The sequence below is a fragment of the Hirundo rustica genome, chromosome 2 (assembly GCF_015227805.2).
Source record: "Hirundo rustica isolate bHirRus1 chromosome 2, bHirRus1.pri.v3, whole genome shotgun sequence".
Lineage (NCBI taxonomy): Eukaryota > Metazoa > Chordata > Aves > Passeriformes > Hirundinidae > Hirundo > Hirundo rustica.
Window position 1 is genome coordinate 51,218,798 of NC_053451.1, and position 20,552 is coordinate 51,239,349.

General features: G+C 37.7%; 1 protein-coding gene across 1 annotated transcript in view; it reads right to left on the reverse strand.

Moving 5' to 3' along the window:
• Positions 1-547: 547 nt before the first annotated feature.
• Positions 548-20,552, reverse strand: part of CCDC169 (coiled-coil domain containing 169) — a 31,287-nt gene continuing 11,282 nt past the window's right edge. The window contains exons 5-8 of the mRNA XM_040055253.2: positions 11,051-11,149; positions 10,801-10,854; positions 7,386-7,462; positions 548-3,455 (exon numbers count right to left, since the gene is read on the reverse strand). Coding sequence (XP_039911187.1) covers positions 3,353-3,455; positions 7,386-7,462; positions 10,801-10,854; positions 11,051-11,149 — 333 coding nt within the window. The 3' untranslated portion in view covers positions 548-3,352. The remainder of the gene's footprint in view (positions 3,456-7,385; positions 7,463-10,800; positions 10,855-11,050; positions 11,150-20,552) is intronic.

Consider the following 20,552-nt stretch of genomic DNA (forward strand, 5'->3'; position numbering starts at 1 on the left):
GGTTCACTTGCTTATTTATTAATTTATTTATTTGCTCGCTACTGTGCCTGCATCACATTTGTAAAAAGGCCTGTGCAGTATCCTCCTCTACTGGAAATGTATTAAGCCTAAATTATGCACTTCATCTTTTGGAGACAGAATATCATAGGAATCAGGGAAAGTGTCAGCTGTACCACCTAGTCAGTTTAAATACAGGGAACCCATTAAACAAAGTATTTAAGCAACAAAATATCTTGCTTATTATTAATGATATCCTGAACATGAGGAAGCTCATCACCGCAGTTCTCTGCAGCCTGTGGTTATGCTGCATAATTACATAATAATCAGCCACACAGTCAATGCCTGTCCAACACCCATTTTAATTTTATTCCATCATAGTAGAGTACACTGGTGCCAAACTGATTAATCAAAAACAAATATTATGACTCAATACCATCTTTAATCATGAGACTTTAAAAGAAAAAAAAAAAAAAAAAAGGCTGTTTTGTTTGTGGGGTTTTTTTTTGTTTTTTTTTTTTTTAAATAAAAAATGTGTGCTTACCAGCATTTGAGATTTTAAATTTATATTTTCCAGAAACATTACGGGTAAATACTTAAAATGCCTTAGTTACCTCAAAATCATGACTCATTTGAAATTAGTGGAATTACATAAGTAACCATGTAAAGGAGGCATACTCTCAAGTGCTGAGTTAGGGTATCAAATTTCCCAGTCCATCAATTAAAGCCATTACACACTACAATCAGTATATCTGGAATCCCAAGTATATTCCACACCGAAGGAAGAAGTTTGGCCAGACTCAAACCTTCACCTCTGATCCTGTCCTCCTCTGATGTTTAGCTCCATTCAGTCACTAACCACAACTGTCAGCAATTCAGTTTCCCCTTTTTGGTTTAGATTCTTTCAGTGTCATAATGCACAGAGACTTAAGAGGAGGCAGACTTAATCTTGAAATGGTTGGCAGCATTACAAAAGATCATCCTGCTGTGAAATCAGGGGAAAACCAGACATCACTACACTCCCATATCTATTTTAAATAAACCTAGCTCTTGATTCTGTTATCTAGGCCTAAAATAATACTGCATACTATGCTTTGAAGGATTAATTAATCCTAAATGTGCTGACATATTCATATAGAAGATATTACATAAAGCCATCTAACTGTTCACTGCTGCAAATGTCAACAAACTGCATTTCAAAGGACAACAAAACAATAAGAAAAGTCCACACAAGATAAAACCAGGAATTTCAAAACACTCATTCACCCAAACCCACCAAATCAGACAAAAAATTCCTATGTGTTTTGGGAAAGCTAGAAGTCTAGAGGTTTTATTTAGATCCAAAGAGACACTACACTTTTGAAACCAAAAACTCTCTTTTTGCTGTTGCAAAGAAATTGGAGTATTCAAATTTAATTATCAGGTTCATCCTTATTTTCAGAAAACCAGGAAGAAAATGAAATGCCAAGTAATTCAAAGAGTATGAGTACAGAACTATAACCATTTTGCACAACAAAGATTACAGCTGTACATACAATTAGAATGGTCAAACACCACATGTTTTAGCAATTAATTATCATACTACTGCATTTCAAATCCCAAATCAAATCAAATTTTTCCCGGCAAGGTGAAACAGGGACTAAATAGGACATAGTCTGCTCTTCTCCTAGGTCATTCCTTTACCAACAAACATCTTTTAAGGATTCAAAAAAGTCTCTTTTTAAGTCCTCAGTGAGAACTACCCTTGAGGGAAGCATCCAAGCCTCCTGTTGTGAAAAAATATTCTGTTGTATTAGTGCGGCGTTTCCAGTTATTCTGAGGTGCTACACAGACCTGACTTCAGTGCACTAACATTTTATTAAGAGACAGCAGTAGGAAATGTTTGCTGCATGAATCCAAGAACTGGATCTTCTTTAATACTGCAGATGTCCTTTGTCTTTTATGCCAATAAAACCATTATGATTTTTCCCCTCTCCTTCACCACAATGACAAATGCCAGCACAATGAACATTTGGAAATTTTTCATGTGATAAACACAAACAGAAGTGTGCTAACTTAACCAGCTGTGCTATGCTGTGAGGAAAAAAACAGCCAGGCAGACCACCCTGCTTATGAAAGAATGACACCATGTGCATCATGGTAACATGACAAACATCTGTAATGAATTTCATACTATGTAGGAGAAAAAAATGGGATTTCCATACTGAATAAGCTGTACCATGCTGCAGGTCTTTGCTCTCTGCAATTTAGAATGACACCATTGGTTTGTCTTTTACTATGAGTTTAATTACAATGTCACTTTAATGCTTCCAGTAATACCGAACTATTAGTACTGCTCTTAAAGAGGGAAAATACTTTAATGCAAAGAGTGAGGAATGCTCTTAAAATAATAAAGGGCAGTCAAGCAACCACATTTGCTCTGCCAAGAGCTTTTAAGATGTAACCCAGAGGACTGAAGTTTCATTACCAAAGCATTTTTCCCATTGTCACTTGAAAATGTTTTGCCATATTTAATGACTAAATTATAGGTAATAAAACTGCAACAATAATTGCATGCGTAAGAATGAAAAGACAAAGTAGTTCTACTTTCACTGAAGAGATGACTTTTAGGACTGGCACTATTTTGGACCCTAAAAGTAGAAGGATCAATGCCACTGAAGAAGACAGATTTTTATGACCCTGAGACTGTGGATACAAGGGTTCATCTGAGAGTTTCAATTTCAAAGAGCAACATACCAATATCAGGATATGTGTTTCTTTATAGCACATATATAGTGTTTAAAAGAAACAATTATTCCTCAAGATAGGCTCTGAAGATTCCTTAATAAAAAGTGCTCAATTTTTCTGTCATTTCTATCGATTACTAGTGCTTAAAGCAGCTGGAAATGCTGCTGTGCTTCTAAACCATGCAGACAGAAAGTGGTAGTCAACACAGCATCTGTGGCAAGCCAGCTTTTAAAAAAAGTTATATTTTCAGATTACATTAGTCTGCCTTTTTCTTCTTGGTTAAGAGGTCAAAAAATGCTAGAGGCTTGTTTGTTTTCCATGACTGCATAGTTCAAGGATCTACTCAGTATATCAAGACATTAAATATTCTCCAAGTCTTCCAACAACCTCACACTCAGAATCACTGATGTGAAGCAGAATGGAAAGGTTCAGAGATCACCACTACAAAGATGGCAACTAGAAGAGCAATTCCATTAGGCAGAGGAACACACTAAGGCAGCCAAGAAGACATTCCAATCTGGGTCTGGCATTGCAATAAGACACAAATTCTTTCATTTTCAATTTAGAAACCTTCAGTCAAATTAATTTTTTTTTAAAGTGTCTGGAAGTTCTTGGCATTAATATTAAATCAGTGCTTTAGCTGTGGAAGGTGGTTCACTCCTACAGTCTTTTTAATTGATCGTTTTTGAGTATTAACCATCTTCAGGTTTCCTGGAACACTGCGTCTTCCTCTGAAATAAAATGGGTGAAGTTAGTCAGCAAATGTCATATTGCCTGTAAGTTTTAACTGCTAAAAATGTGCATGCTTTCTATATTTGCATATCTGATTACTACTGTGAATTAATAAACCTGAGAAAGGAAAAAAACAAGTATATTTCTAGGTTCGCAGGTTAGCAGAGCATCTAATTATTCTGCAAACTCAATCTTCATCTCATGATTCCTGTTACCTAAGTGATGTCATTTGAAGAACATGAACAGAATACCAAATATTGCGACTAGAAGAATGATGACTGGCTACACACACATTTTCATCAGTTAAAGAATTCCCACCAGAAAAGGGGAAAACACTTCATGTAGATGTAGTTCGAGCTCTCTGCAGGTATTCCACTCTGGAGAGCCAGGCTCTTTGAGCCCATGATCACCAGAAATGCCTGCAGGAGATGCTGCCAGAGGAGTTTTGAAGTGGTACTCATCATGGATACGTGCACCATCTACATGAAACCAGCTAGAGCTTCATCTTGATCTTTTAAGAAAGATCAGTGGGAATGTAAAAAAAATCTCCAGCGAAAGAATGGTGCTTCCCCAAGCTGGAAGGGTCATTCTCCTGACCAATAAGCCTGCCTCTCGGCTCCTATGCAATGCCCCTTTGTTTCTCTTCCTGTTCATTACTGCAGAGGAAAGACAGCACTTTACATACTCTAACAACAATATACAGAGCTTGAGAGTCTTTCTCAGTCAAAGGCATTTTGAAGGAAAATATATCACAACACCACACCACTGTATTTGTCATGATATCCAGATATGTGATAGAAGCTATGATGATGGTATACATGCAAGTTTCAAATTTGTGGGGAAAGAGCCAAAGAAGTAAAACTTAGGGCTCACTAGTGTTCTTGCGATTGACACACCCTTTGTGCTCTAACAAGCAGCCTTGGTCTTGAAAGGAGAAGTGCCCATACAGATAGGGAGCTACTTCTACTCAAAGTTGAAAGATCACAATCCAAGGCCCCAGTGTGCTCTATAATCAATTATTCAAATTCAAAACAGTTGATTACTCAAAATCAACTGATTAAACTGTAGGTCACTGGTTAGCTGGACAAAGCTGACAGAAAATACCTGTGTGGAATTCTGCAGGCAGTAAAACCTCTTCCACTTAAAACCAGCTGGACTTACAGAGTTAGAAGCCAGGTAAATGCAGTAGTGCAATGTTGAAACTGAGCTTATAAGCCCCACCATAAATCTGAGTGTAAAAGCAAGGGTCAGAATGACAATAAATTGGCTGCTCAAATTGCAACAGAGATATGAGACATCAAGACATCCATGTTCTTCCCAACTGTCAGCTTTTCTGCCCTTTAATAACAACAAAAATTACCTCTGCTGAACTTGCTTCTGTTTTGGACTGCCAGGAGACAGTGCATCAACAATTAGTGTTCACAACTATTACCCAAAAATGTTTTCAGCGTTGGTTTAATACACAGGTTTGGTTTTCTGTACCTGTTCCTATAGTTAAAACAAGCATTAAGCAGTTTCTTAATATGGTTTGAATTCCAATGCAGGTATGACACAGCCTGCAGATCTTCTGCTAGCCCAGACAGCTGCACGAGCCGCACCAAAATACAGACTTCCCCCAAGCCCTCGGTGGCCAGGGTAGCAGTGCAGAGCAGGGGGCTGCGAGTGCTCCTTGCTGTGAGGCCAGATGATACCTTGTGTCAAGGAGCTACAGCAGAGATGGAAGGAGGGACTCTTGTAGGCTGTAGCCAGGAACAGTGTATTCCCACTGGGAGAGCAGGGAGAAGAGTCACAGAACAAAGGGGGAGACAAGGTGTTTCAACTGGGGGATGAGCAGGGGGTGGATACCAGACATCAACCAATAAGGGTTACGCAGGGGAGGAACATAATGGGGGGCGGGGGGGGGGGCGGGGTGTACAATACATAAAGCAATGAAAGGGCATAAGGGGAGGGGACAATCTAAACTAGCCACTAGGGCCTCGAAGACTGAGAGACTGATAGAGAACAATCCAGAAGAGTGGGGAAGGCTAGGGAAGGATTGACAATCCTGTAGGAGGAAGGTCTAGGGTAGACAGACAACTCAGTGGGGGTGACTAAAGGAACGATCTGGAACAAAGGCAGGGTCGAGGGTAGGATTGACATTGGATTGGGCATGGTTTAGGGCAGGAGGGTACCAAGTGGAAGGAGGGGGAAACCCAAAAAATCCAGAACAACATAGGGAACTTGAATTAACAAATTAGCAACTACCACACAGGTATTTTGTAAAAGGGCAACAGAGGTGAAATAAGAATGCTAGACAGAAAATTTTCAAATTGTTCTCAAGAACATGCACATCTTCTCTTATTCTAATGAAATTATTTCTCATTAATGTCAGCTTGAACAAACAACCCCCGGGCTATAAATCAAAATATAATTAAAAAGGAATAATATAACAATGGCTGTAGTTACCTTGTGATGTTCATGGGGTTCATACTTATATTCTAATATTTTCTGAAAATACAAACTATGCCGAGTCCCCATTTGTACATCCATGTTGCCAGCAAAGATCAAAGTTTGTCCTGAAAATTCTAAGTCACTGGTTATAAAAGTCAATTGCTTCAAAACTAGGTCCTTTTATACTAAGGAAAATTTAAAAGATGAAAAATTATCTTCATGTGTTTAAAGAACATTGAAAAGTAAGAAAAATCCTCTTACAGAAAATGGATTGAAAGGGGATATTCTGTTATACTGCATATCTTCTGAGACCAGCAGTTACAGGACACTTTATTTTCTTTTACAGTTTATTTTCTTTTGTTTGATACAAAGAAAATTACAGAAACACACTGTCATATAATTTCAGGGTAAGTAATGGTCTACTAAAATAGATTGTAAAAAAAGCACCACCATAATCACAGATCAGTGCTAGCCGTCAGCAAACCTCCATATCTGGCTGATGATATTTAATCTCACTGCAGAGGCAGTGAATCCTCCTGGTTCTACCTTTCTGAACTTCTCCATATGAACCATGTTAAATAGCACTGGGGCCAGAAGAGATACAGTGACATATAGGACACTTCAAACCCACACCCAAGTGTTTTTTATGTATTGAGAAACTTCAGATATCAAACTGAATTAATAGTGTACTGCATTAATTCATATTTTACTAATATCCTCTCCTGGAACATGAAGATTCACTGTTCCAGTTTATGAAATCCTTTGATTCTGTGCTTACACAGAATGAAAGGAAAAGGCTGGTAAGCAAATATCTCTACATAATATCATGTTTATAATTTACTCATTACATTTTTAGATGATCCCCATATATTGTGTATGCTCAGTTTAATAATATATTATTAAGTGGTAATAAGTGGGTTTGTCGAATAGTATTTACTGTGAGACACTGAATACATAGAAACCATACTAGCTTAGGAAGTCCCCAAATACAAAGTATTTGGGAGAGTTTCAAAATTTAGTATTATACCTGCTTGCTTCCAGGCTTTTCTAGGCATCTGTTTATTGCCTCTGGAGGCAGGTGACTGGGTCCAACAAACTTTTGGTATATACTCCCTATATTCTTCACACTTTATATTCTTAACATATTCAGTTCAGTTAAAAAATAAATCTCCTCCAATTTCAACCTTATCCACAAGTATTACAATCAAAAATTGATTTTATTTCTATATATATCAGAGCAGGTAGACTGTTTTCAAATTTATATTTCTAACTCATAAAATAAACAGAAGTCTGTTAAACAATAATTTAAACATATGTATTTTCAACATTTGCATTAAATAAAACTCATTGAAAAGCAATATCAAAAATTATGTTGAGTAATACTTTGTCAGTGGGATTATGCTGTGATATTTATCATGATCATAAAGCTGCAATGTTCTTAACATAGTATTTAGCAAAAAATAATAAACCAGAAAAGAGGGAATATAAAAGAAATTTACCTCAGTATCTGTCCTTCTCCCTTGCCAGTCAGAGCATCTGTTTTTTGCTTTTCAACAATTGTAAATTTAGCTGAGGTCTGCAATAGACAATTTTTTTACAAAACAAGTTAAATCATAACCACAATCAAAGTTACAGAAGTAAAAAGGATTTGCACAGATTTACTTTATTGAAGGCAAGAAATTTTTGTATTTGAGGAATTCCAGTATAAAAGATGATGACTAGTATAATTTATCAACTTATCATAGCTGAGGAGATGTAATTCTGTGACATATGAGGCAAGAGCAATGCCAAGGTTGCCTTCACTGTTTTTGTAATTTATATGAATATAGAGTGCTGGCATATATGATTTTTTGCTGGTACAGTTTACTCCAGGCCTATCCCAACTAAAATTAGCCATTGTTGTACAAGCAGCTTTCCAACTGTAGTAATCTATAACCCTGGGCCTTTTCTGCAAAGAAATCCCAGTCCTAAATCAGATTCCACTATGCTAGCAACAGTTTGTAGAAAAATTTGGTGTGAAAGAATGGCCTTTTCAAAGAACTGCTACAGTTCTTTGCTTGGCTCTCAAACTGATTTCTGAACACCACCAGAGAGTGACTTTAAGATCTGTGGACTCCAAATCCCAAACTAATGCTTTGCCAGATTGAAAACAAAAAAAAAAAGGCAAACAAGAATATAACAAAAACCATTGGTGCCTCTAGCATGGGTTCTCAAGTTTGTGAAATTTTTAATTTATCTTAAAACTATAATTTAAAACTGACTACATCCTTATGGACTAGAGAAGACAAACATCAAAGGCACTCAGAAGATAAATATATTTTGTAAATATAAAAAAAAAGCAGAAAAGCACGCAGTAATAAAAAGGTAAATAAAAGAAATGGCTGCTCAGAAGCATCTTTGTCTTCTGCTTCTGCCACAGGCTTCAGGGGGGATCCAAAACAAAGCAGGAAAAACCTAAAACACCTCATATTTTTTAATACCTACCAGTAAAAAAACTTCCATTATATGATTTTCTATTTTTTTTTTTTTTTTGGTTGGTTGGTTTGTTTTTTGTGTCTTACTGTCAGCTATAAAAAAATTAAAAACATGATGAGAGAAAATAAAGGATTAAAAGAACATTATATCCATTCTCTGTAAATAAGAGAGTCTCACTAAGATACACTGTTGTCATAGGGTAGCAATACCCCGTGGTATATTTACTGCGCAAGGTATGGAAATTTTTAGCCTATGGGAAAATCCGTCTAACTCAACAGCAGCCAATATTAGTGTGCAGACTCTAGAACATAGATATTTGAATACAGTTGAAAGAGTCTGTACTCAATACATGTCTACTTCTGCCTCTATTGTTACAGTGAACTGTTAAAAGAGAAGGCATATATATGCAGATTTTAAAATAATATAAAAGTCAAATCAAAGTCATAGCAGAAGAAGACCTGAAGAGAATAGATAAAGGACTGACCCCTTTGAAATCAACAGTAAGCCATGGAATCACAGAAGATCAAGTTGGAAGGGACCCACCCATAAAGTTCATCAATTCGAATTTCCTGTTCCTTGCAGGACAACTTAAAATTAAAGAGTGTCATCCCGTTGCTCCTTGAAGTCTGACAGTTTTGGTACTATGACCAATCCCCTGGGGATCACGATCCAGTGATTGACCATCCTTTCAATGAAGACCCTTTTCCTAATGTTCAATCTGCACTTCCCCTGACGCAGCTTCATTCCTTTTCTTCATGTCCTATTGCCAGCCACCACGGAGAGGAGATCAGCACCTTCCCTTCTCTGCCTCCCTGGAGGAAGGTGTAGTGTGGGGTGAGGTTACTGCTCAGCATTGTGGCCACCCCTCAGCCTTCTCTCATCCCAGCTGAACCAACCAAGTCACCTCAGCTACTCCTTATAAATCTTGCCCTTGAGGCCAGACCACACTGTTCACCCTCTCTGGGACATACTTGAGTAGTTTGATGTCCTTCTTAGACTGAGGTGCTCAAAACTGCACACAGTAGATGAGATGTGGGAGTAACTGCCCTGCTCATATCAGCAATGTACAAGGTAGATGGTTCATCTAAACTACTCATTTAGGATCTGCTTAGAGCTCAGGAGGAGGGACGGAAAAGTCCCTGGGGAAATTAATTTCATCTTGACCTAAAACAGATACAATACTTTGTACCTTAGACATGATTTTTTCTTCACAGATTACAGAGGATCCCTCTACAACTACTTTTTAATGGCTATTTGATGTTTAGAGACCTAAAGATAGGAATATTAATCTGAAGATGACTATTTTGCTCTTATATAATACTGAAATCATGAGAGTAAATAATTAATTGCTGAAAATATAATGCACTACCTTGAGTGTTGTTGGCAAAATCCTAGACCCCAGTGCCTCATTATGAAACATGCTAGTGCATAGACCTCACTTCAAATGGTGTTTTACGCATATTTAAGTGTTTTTATAGGGAGCTGAACATAGGCACTCCTCTTGCTAGTATGTTCAGTAATAAAATCTGCTTTTATTTCCTTTCTTCCTCCAGAAGTTCTCAGTTGCATTGCTAATGTAAAGATATTAACAGTTATCATGAACATTTCTCAGGCTTTTTCTTGGTTTCATGCTGGAAAATTCATTTAAGCAATTCTTTTAGATTTCCCAAAGTAGCAATGAACCATGTAAGGGAATCAGTTGCCCACTGTGCAAACACATGGAAACACTGCTAATTACAGGCTTTTACCCCAGTTAGCTATGAAAGGGACACAGTGGCAGCAACTCTTGAATATCACACTAAGCTATTTATTTTACATAATTTAGGAATTTAGAGCTTTTCTAGAATAAGAAGTACTATAAATCTGTACAGAATCCTTTACAGGTTCCTCCAGTTTGTAGTATAAAATTTCATGTATTACATAATTTGCAGCAATAATATTTAACTTGTGATTTCACCAAAACAAGGTGTCTTATCCGTGTTATAAAGTTAATGGAAATATGTGTTGTATTTCATCCTGAACTGGTCGGATAGTTTGTTTTAAAAGAAAAAATGAGAAATATGAAAAGGAGGAATTACTAATTAAGGTGGATGTCACTACTGCTGATAATTCACTTCTGTTCTGTTCAACTGCATTGCAGTCTTGTGACAAGTGGATGGCCAAGCATCAGAAATTGCTTCTGTTTTCTCAGTTATGGGTACTTTACTATGCTAGGGAACACTGAAACTCCAATCAATACAAAAGCAAAAAAAGTATTTAAAATAAATAAACTGTACAATCTTTCAGTTTATGGCTCTTAATTTTTTTAAAAAGCAGCTTTTGTAAGATACTTGTAAGGTATACAAGCAAAGTGATAAAACACCCTGATCTAATGGCATTAACAGATGCTGTTGTTATATTAAGAAAGCATTAAAAGTTACTGACTCACATGTTTCTTACCTGTAAGATCTCTGAGAGGTACATGCGCCGCTCATCATTAACTTTGTGGTAAGCCTATATTTAAAACAAGATATAGGCTATCATGAAGCACAAATTTTAAAAGCTGAATCATACAGAAGATTCAGATATACACCAGAGCCTTTCTCCAGTGACACATTTTGTGGAACTGTTCTATTGTGTGTTTCACACACAGTGTCTGTCACACAACATAACAGCTTTTACAGTCTAGAGGGATAGAGCGATTACAAACCTTTGCTTCTTGTTCCAGTCTAAGTTCATAGTCCTTTAGCTGGTTCTGGAGACTTTTCTTCTCTTCTTCTAGCTGTTTAAGAACCCTCTTTAAGGAATCCTGTGGTTATTATAAATAAAATAGTGTTTAACAACTATTTCCATTCTCTATAAAGATGTCATCACCACAGTCCTTATTCTTCAAACATTATGATGTTTGTCATTCTCTTTGGTTCCTATGTATTTTTTGTTTTCATAGTTCTGGCTGGCACACTGCAGAGACAAAGGCAATTAAACATATGCTACAATTATCAGCTGTGCATTACACGTTTCCACTGTGTTAAAATGATGCAGGTACAGTTTTCCACACAGCTATTCCTTGGCATTTTAGCAAAGTCACCTTGTGGCGACCAGTCAGAATTGCTCCTTTGTTCTAACCAAAATTCCCTCCGATGGCTCTTTTTTAAGTAGGAAGAAGATTTCACATCATACCAGCACATCCATTTTCAAACCACTTGCTGAGAGAGCTGCTAGGCTGGTTGAAGAGCCACATGGGCCATCAAAGGTAACTCATACAATTTGTCTTGAAAGCAGTACTTTCTGGAGAGACTGTCTTAGGTGTGCAGTCATCTACCTTGTCTAAAATTGGAATGAGTAATGGCAGTAGAGTCCATTTTTGGTTACTGGCACTGGCCAAATCTTTCCTTGCTGTGTAATGGAAGTAAAACACACACCCAAGCAGAGGATCCTCTGGTTCTAATACAGGAAATTGCTTTTCATAATCCCATTCATAATTTAATCCATTCCATCTAAGAGACATTATTATAGAAATCTCTAACATAGAGTTTCATCCTCCAAGTTCAGAAAGACTGCATTTCAACAAAGATGAATTTGAGCAAACATTCCAGGAGGCCTGTGTGGATGAACAAGTAGCTCCTGAACAAATTCTAACACAAGAAGGAAGCCTAGAGAGGGTAAGAGAGGGTACAAGCATGGACTGGTAGCCTGGGAGGAATACAGGGATTGTTTGGACAGCCCTGACAGAATTAAACACGGCCAAGGATGTCAAGGGCAACAAGAAAAGCTTCTATAGGTATGTTAGTGATAATAGGAAGCCTATGGAGAATGTGTATCCTTTCCAGAGAATGGATTGAGAGTGCTATTTAGAAGGAGGCCTTGGGGATGCTGGTAGATGAAAATCTTGGCATGATCGGGCAATTTGGCTTGCAAAAAGCCAACCGTGTCCTGGGCTGCATCAGAAGTGTGGCCAACAGGCTGAGGTAAGTGATTGCCTCGCTCTGCTCTGCTCTCGAGACCCCACCTGGAACATCCAATTCTGGGGCTCCCAGACTCTGTTGCAGCAGAGTAGGACCAGAGAAGGACCACAAAAAATCACAGGGCTGGAGCACCTTTCCTCTGAAGACAGGCTGAGACAGTTGGGGTTGTTCAGCCTGGACAAGAGAAGGCTCTGAGGAGATCTTATAGCGCCTTCCACTACGTGAAGAGTGCCTACAGGAGAGCCAGAGAGGGATTTTTTACAAAGGTATGTAGCGGCAGGACCAGGGGTAATGGCTTTAAACTGAAAAAGAACCGGTTAGATTAGATATTAGGAAGAAATTTTTCACTGTTGAGGGTGTTGAGGCACAGGTACAGGATGCCCAGAGAAGTTGTGTATACCCCATCCCTGAAGGTCTTCAGGGTTGGATGAAACTCTGAGAAAGACAATCTAGTGTAAGGTGGCCCTGCACATGGCAGGGGGGTTGGAACTAAGTGGCTTTTAAGGTCCCTTCCAACCCAAACATTCTATGATTCTATTATCATTCAAGGTCAGTTTACACCTGCTTGTTCTTGTACTTAAATGTGTTTTAAATAACTGTTCTTCCTCCCTTATGTTTGTCCCCAGCATGTATAGACTGAAGACATGAGTATCTTTTTTCCACATTCATTTTGCTAGGATGATTAAGCTGAACTTGTAAAAATTATCTTTCACACAGCAGGCTGTCCTTTCATCTCATCATCCTAGTAATCCCTTTGTGCACCAGGCTGAAGCTCAGCCTTCTTATGGTTGGAGAACAGAACTGGCATACAGTATGCAGTACTCCAAAAGCCATCTCACTGCTTTGAACAATGTCAGTGATACTTCTTTACCTATATAAATTTTAGGATTTCATTTTCCTTTTTCACTGTTGCACAATGATGGCTCACAGTCAACAAGGCATCAGCTAGAATACCCAGATGCTCCTCTGCAGTTGCATCAGTTCTCAATTCATAAAATTATTTTTTTTACTATTTTCTACATCCTTTGCTATGCACTATTACATTTTACTCACATTTTTAATAATCTAGTCTTCACTGTCTTTCTTTTTCTAAATTACATCCAGATCCCAATTATATTATATAATTGGTTTCAGGAGAGAGATATCACAATCTAATTCTACTTTGTGTATCAAGGTCATGCATTAAATATTAGGATTCATCCTAAACCTGTTCCTGGAAGACCTCTGCCTGTACTCTCCCAGCAGACTCCTTCACTAATCACCGCTATCATGTTCTATTTGCCAGCTCCTTACTCCTTTAACAAATCTACTCATTTTCATTTTCTCCAAATTAATCAGTTACTTCCCATGTGACATGATATCTTTATCAGAGGTCACAATGAACAAGATTACTATATTTATTGTGACAACAAATCTGTTGTTTTACTACAGAATGTCAACAGGTTCTCCCACCATGTGCCCCTTTTAATATATCCATATTTCAATTTAATTTTGCAACAAGTATTCCTCTCTTTATCTTAAAACTGGAAAAAAAAGTGCTTTTCTCCAGTGCACACAATGTGCACATGTTTATTAGAACCACTTGCTATCAGATCAGTGATGTGACAAGCGAGTTCTTTCAGACTCCTAAGATATGGATTATGCATTTCCCTCTTTTTAAGCATATCCAGTTCTTTGAGTTTTCCTTACAATTCGGTTATTGTCATTTCTTCTTCCAAGCACTTGCTGACATTAGGTATTTTTTCCTTTCTCCTGCATTTTTTTGTTTCTGCCTTTACTTAGAACTTACGCAATATATACATGTTTAGTTTAAAGTGAATTAATTCATGATCACTTGATCTCACAGGTTTTTTGACTGTCTTTTCTGCAATGTTCTTGTAGATTTTAAAAATCTAAAATAGCATTGTGTCCCTTTTATCTATTATTTTCTGATAAAATGTGTTAATTATTCATGGAGTTTTGTGCCTCATCATTATTAGCACTTATTTTTTACTTTTTATTTACAAGTCTAGCATACAATACAGTTTCTGTCAGTAGTTTAATAATATTATATCCAAATTCATCCATCCAATTATTATATTTATATTTGACTAGATGGATGAGATTCAGTCTGAGGTGAAGATATCTACATTTGAGGGTCCAGATGTGAACTGAACTCCTACTAAAGAGTCACAGTGAAGACAATCAATGATGTGCAGTGATTCTTTCAGCTAAGCAGCTAAAGAGCTCAACTCAGTTCCATCTGAGTTGTTCCAGAGTCCAAGACATTCACATGTGGCAGATAAGACACATGGGTTACACAAGACATGTCCGTTCTGGAGTAGTAACGGGCTACTGTGCACTGAAACGTCTTCAAGACTCTTTGCTTACACAATTATTCCACTGAAGATGCCAGCCAAATAAATCTAGATACAAATCTCTTAACTCAGCTGACTGTATTAATAAGACCCGCGGCTGCCTATAGTAGGAATTAAAAGACCTAGCGAAGAGGTGGACAGCTACATATAGAAAAATAAATATTTGTGTCCTAATATCTACCAGAGTCATATTGCTTCGATGTACATCTCAAAATTTTTTCCCAATACTATTATGACTAAACTTTGTTTCCCAATCCATCCTCAAGATTAATTCATCCAAACAGCTGATGAAGAAAGAATCAACAACATTATTGTCAAAGTCTCTCACATCTGCTACATACCACATCTATCTATCTCTGTTTTGTTCTTTCCTGGCAAGTGTGTACCTTTAATACTTGTTATCCCTTCATGTTTTTGCTATCAATGCTATTACATTTCTGGTCAGTCAGGTTCCTCCATTTGTTTGCTCAGGTCTCCTGTGTAAAATAAGTATCTGTTTCAGAATTTGTTTTCTTTTTATTTCTAACACAAGCACCTCCTTAGTCAAAATAAATTAATACTTTCCTATCTATACTGATTACTTGGCTGTTCTCTTAATAATCAGTTATTTCTTCTCATGACCTTAATGCTTTGCTAGGCTTTTGTTTACCAGATTTTATTGCTAAACACTGAAACAAGATAACAATTCTCCAAATAATTTCCCCTTCTTTTTTCATAGGAATTTTAAAATTTTTCCCTACTTATCATGTTAGCCTCAGATCCAGAAGGCCAGTATCCATATATGGTTTATTTTTCAGAGTGTTTATGAATTCTTGCTACCGGTAAAAAAAAAAAAAAAATACATCTGCCTGTTTTAAGTCTCCAGTCTTTTCCAGCATCGGCAGATTATTGCAACTTTTATTCTTTTGCATAATTTTCTGCATAACATGTTACTTACTCAGCTCCAAATTTTATTTTTCATTTTAAAAATTCTGGGTTTCCTGAAGATTTCCCTAGGAATAATTTCTGTTAAAATTAAGATTTTGTAGGAGCATGGCAAAAGACACACTACTTTTAAAACATGTTGGAAGAGAGAATAACCCCTCCCACTGTTCAAAGGGGAAAAAAAAGAGATACAGAAGAGCTGTATTTTTGAAGAGTATTTTGTCCCTGACTGAACTGTTATTAACTTTAATCTGTTAAAACAGGCAAGCTGGAGACAAGAAAAGAATTGAAGGGTAGTTGCAGGTTTTTTTCCTAATTAAAGCAGAAGTTCCTTGGATGCAGATGAAATACAAAACCAAATACAGAAGGCTCCTACAGTCAGTTCAGGCAATGTTGGCCAATTTAAGGAGAAAAAGTAAGCTGCAGATTAAAGAGAAGATTTGGCTTAATTCCACTAGGGTCATGTGCTATTTCATTTCAACATCAGTGTCTCTACAGAATTAAACAAGACAGAGAAGACCTCACCAGTACTGAACTAGGAAACTAAATTTTTTTGTCTTCTTGACCTCACTGCACATTAAAGATTATAACCATGTGACAGCATATTGTGTACAAAATCTTTTGTACCATCTACTACATATTTTGTATTACCACAATAAGCTCAAATACAGTAAATTCAAAAGTTCATGCTGCTCTACAGATTTGGTCTATGTAAACCCACAACACGCTATTTGTTTCTTTACTAGATTGCCCATTATTGTTATATACGATAGCAAGACTCGGTGTTGCAGCTGTTACTTGAAACAGAGCAATTTGGTATCTCCTCAGTGATGGTACTCATCTAATTTCTTTGAGTTCTTTCACTTACAAAATAAACTACTTTTAGATCTTTTTTTTTTTTCGTTAGTCCTTTCAGAAGCACTATCTATTTTTTGCTGCCAATGCAGCTGGTCCACTGCAGATGCCTGGGCATTCATTCAGCTCTGGAGCAAGGATGTTATCCAAATGCAAGCAAACAAACCATGCAGTACACTGCTTTTGATGAGCAGGCAGACAGAAATAGGTTGGTAATGTGACTAAAAGTATACAGTTACCTCATAAATGGTAATAAACCCATGATTACAAATCTCTTATGAAATAAGAAAGGTATAAAATACTTAAAATTTACACATTGGGAAGTGAAGCCCAAAATTGATGTAGAACTGGAGTTGCAATTGCACTTCAGGCAGAATTTAACATCTTATTGGTAATAAAGCAGTCTATGCAATGTCTTACATTCTTCACATCTGCTTTTGTCAGATAGCAGGGAGGCATCTAAGCTGTTGCTGTTGTGACTGCCCATAAGACCAAGCTGAATTGAGCTGCCTGGTTTGCTGCAGAAAGCCTTCATGGAGCCTCAATACAAACCTTCCAGTGGTCCTCCCTCTCACAGGGCACAACCTGGCAAGGATGCTCTACACATACTACCTGGGGAAGAAAGACTCTTCTATCTAACAGCCTAAAATTTAACCCAGAAATAAACTATTGAGTTACATTTTAGTCCTCTGCTTTGTCAAGAGCTTGCATTCTCGTATCTCATAGCCTGAGAATGCCCTTGCCACCATCATAATTAACCGGTGCTGAGACAATTTTTGAATCTAGGCTGTCAATGAGTCAGAAATACAAATATTTGCATGAAGGGAGATGGAAAAAGTGGGAAAGGCTGAAAGGTCATGTCTATTTCTGGAGTGAAGGCAGGATTTCAGGCACACTTCTTGGGTTTTTCTTACCAACTTGCTATTGGTTTTCCATTTCTAATATGCAATCTTTTTGAATCCCATTCTAGCTGCCTTTCTCACAGCTAATACCTAGGAAACTTACTCAGCTGACCCAGCCTGAGAACTTCTATTCCTGCATCCATGAACCTAATTGATGACACAGAGCTCAGTATGGCAGCACTGAAGTTCTTGTGGAAATCTCGTGATGCAGATGTTCCTACTCAACTATAAGACCTCTCCAAGTCCCCAAACACTATAGAATGCAATTTCAAAACCAAACACTAAGAAACTTTAAGGGACAAAACTTCAGAGAGATTCTACAGGTCTACTTTAGCCAGGACTGGCTGTAAATTATCTCTCACTCGTACTTTCAAGGCAGTTACTGGAGAACTAGCAGAGTCCTTGTATATCTGAAGGTTTTAGCTGCTGTGCATCAATACAAATCAAGAAGTGAGAAACAACAGCATATCAACTCAGCCAAATCACTAAGAGCTGGACTTGCCTTTTCTGAATTCTGTGGGAAGCATGCAGAAAGAAACCTCACCAAAACAGATTCGATTCTCTATGATCATGGTTGTATAATCAACTTAGTGATTCATACTGTAAAACAACGCAAAAGTTCACAGAAACAGAACTTAAAGCATACAGTAACACTGACTTGTAGCAGAGTTCTTACATCATTAAAAAGCCTGAAAACAAAGCAATGACCAGTGAGAGTTCAAGAGAACCAGAAGGAGCTTCCTAGCTATGCAGATTTCCTCCAAAATGAAAAAATTGTCAACAAAGCTCCAGGATGAACCAGTATGATAAGTTCCGGAAAAGCTTTTTATAAGTAGTTTAATTGAATCCTGAATTTATTTTTTTTTCTTTTTTGAGAAAGATTCATTACAGGTTCTTCTACTAAGCTATGAATAGAGGGACATTGTATTCCTGAAAAGAAGACACAAGCTGACTAAGGCATTTAACCTGAATTTAAGTTCCTTAGTTTTCAATACATCATCCATGTTAAACCACTCTGAGCAAGCTGGTAAAAAGCTAAAAGACACACTGAGATTTTAAATGAATGCTTCCTTTATATAAGAGAATTTTGCAGGGCTTAGCATGATTCACTCTCAGAGCAAAGACACATTAATCTTATGCTCAGCAATGACGAAACCCAGAGTTTCACAAAGGGAACACCAATTCTCCAGTTCTTTTTTTTTCCCACCATCTTCTTTTCACTTGACTGAAGTTACACATTTGGCTTAACATTGCAAGAAAATTAAATTATATGGAAAGATACTGCAAGTGAATTTTAAGGCCACCCACACAAGTTGCTCTCATCCTGGATTTTTCCTTGCCCTGCTCTCAGTGGCAACAGAGGTGACAATTTTTTCGAATCATTTCACAACAGACAAGGTGACAAATCCATGGCATCATCAAGCAGCTGAAACTTGCTTCCATCAGAGCCCTGCTCATGCAGACTAATGATCCTCATGGCAATTTGTTTCCTTTTTAATTTCTCTCCATGATTTAGAACAGAAGCAATATTTTGAAGCATTTTGCAACCCATTCTACTTGCTATTTTAAATTAAATTAGCTTTTTCTTAGAAAATAAGCTCCCTTCCCTGCAACACAAGGAGTTGACATTCATCAGGTGACTAAACTGAATTCTTTAACATATCATTTTAAACTCATTAGTAGAAAAACCAAATAATATATCTTCAGTTTTACCGAAATGAAAACTGACTTCAGATTGGTATCAATAAGTTCCTGTGTCATATATTGCATAAAAAATTATACCTAAAAATTATTTAGCATAGCCTATTTCTCCATGCAATATGCACTTGGATCCTGTAAAATCGTCAGGGCAGGCAAGGCAAGGCTCTCTGCGCTTGCCTAAATGCCAAGTGCCCCCTTGTGGTCAGCATCATCCTTAGATTCCAAACCAGACCCGGAGTGGAACTGCTCAACTGCGCTGTAGTAGGGGTGGGATGCTCACCCCCGAAATCCTTATTTCCGTGATCTCCACACAGCGCTCAAAGGGGTTATGTGCTGACTTGGGCAGGCGAAGGTCAAACGGAGACCTCCAGCGCTGTGGTTCAGATTGACAGAACAAGGAGTTGCTGATTCTGGAATGTCTCACTTGACATCTTTTCCTAGTAAGTCTGAAAAAGGCTGGATCCCTTAGACATTTTCTCTGGAAGATATTCCAGAATCCCCATCAATTGCTAAGGAATTCTTGAGAACAGAAGATGGGAATGTCACTTGACTCTAAGATTTTTCTCTGATTGTTTTCTTTGAAACACCCAGTGTATTCTGCCTCTGGGCACACCACAAAGTGATTTGAATAAAACAGTGTCCTGGTTTCAGCAAGGCCACCAGGAGGAACAATTAATGCCAGCTTGACAAGGAAAAGAAAAAAAGGTCTCTTGGAGGTATTTGAAGTATTTATTTGAGGTAAAATGAAAGGAGTAGGAAGGGGAAGCCTGTCAGGAGGCAAGACAACAGCTCAGGGAAGTTAGACCAGAGACAGAACTTTCTCCAAAATACTTCCAAGATTCATGAAAAGCTAGGATACAGGGTTTCTTCTTTCCATACAGCCACTGATGGCTTAACCCAGGAAGAGCAACAAGGTTGCTTGAGAGTCACTTGCTAGGAGAATTGTCAATATTTCCTATGCCATTATAAATGCTGATGTTCCCCACAGGCAGTTATCAACACCTACTGAAATACAAAGTGAAACACTGGAAACACTGCACGTTTTCACAAACCCAAGATTCCCTTCCTGTCATATTGCAATCAATGTCTCCAGTGTGACACTGCCACACACTCTGCTTAGAGTTTAAAACTGACAGCAAAAACCCTGAGGTGGTTGTGTGAGGCTATCAGTTCTGTGGTCACTGTCCTAAGAGATAGGCAGCTTTGCAAAGTAAGTATCTGGCCCTTAATGTTAGAATTTTCTCCTCTGTGGTGCTGGACATTATGAAAAAATGGTGATTTATCACAGAAGCCCTGGTTCCTGGGCTAATCTTAACTAGAGCGTTGCTAAGGCAATGCTATCAGGAGTGTGCTCTTCTGAACTGATTTTGCAGTATGCTTTTCAGTATTTGCATACTAAAGCTGCTATCTAGGGATTCATTCTTGCAGAAATAGTGAGAGAGAAAGGAATAGTTTTCTTTCTGCTTATATGGGAAATTAAGCTTAGCAGAGAACATGTATTTTACCAA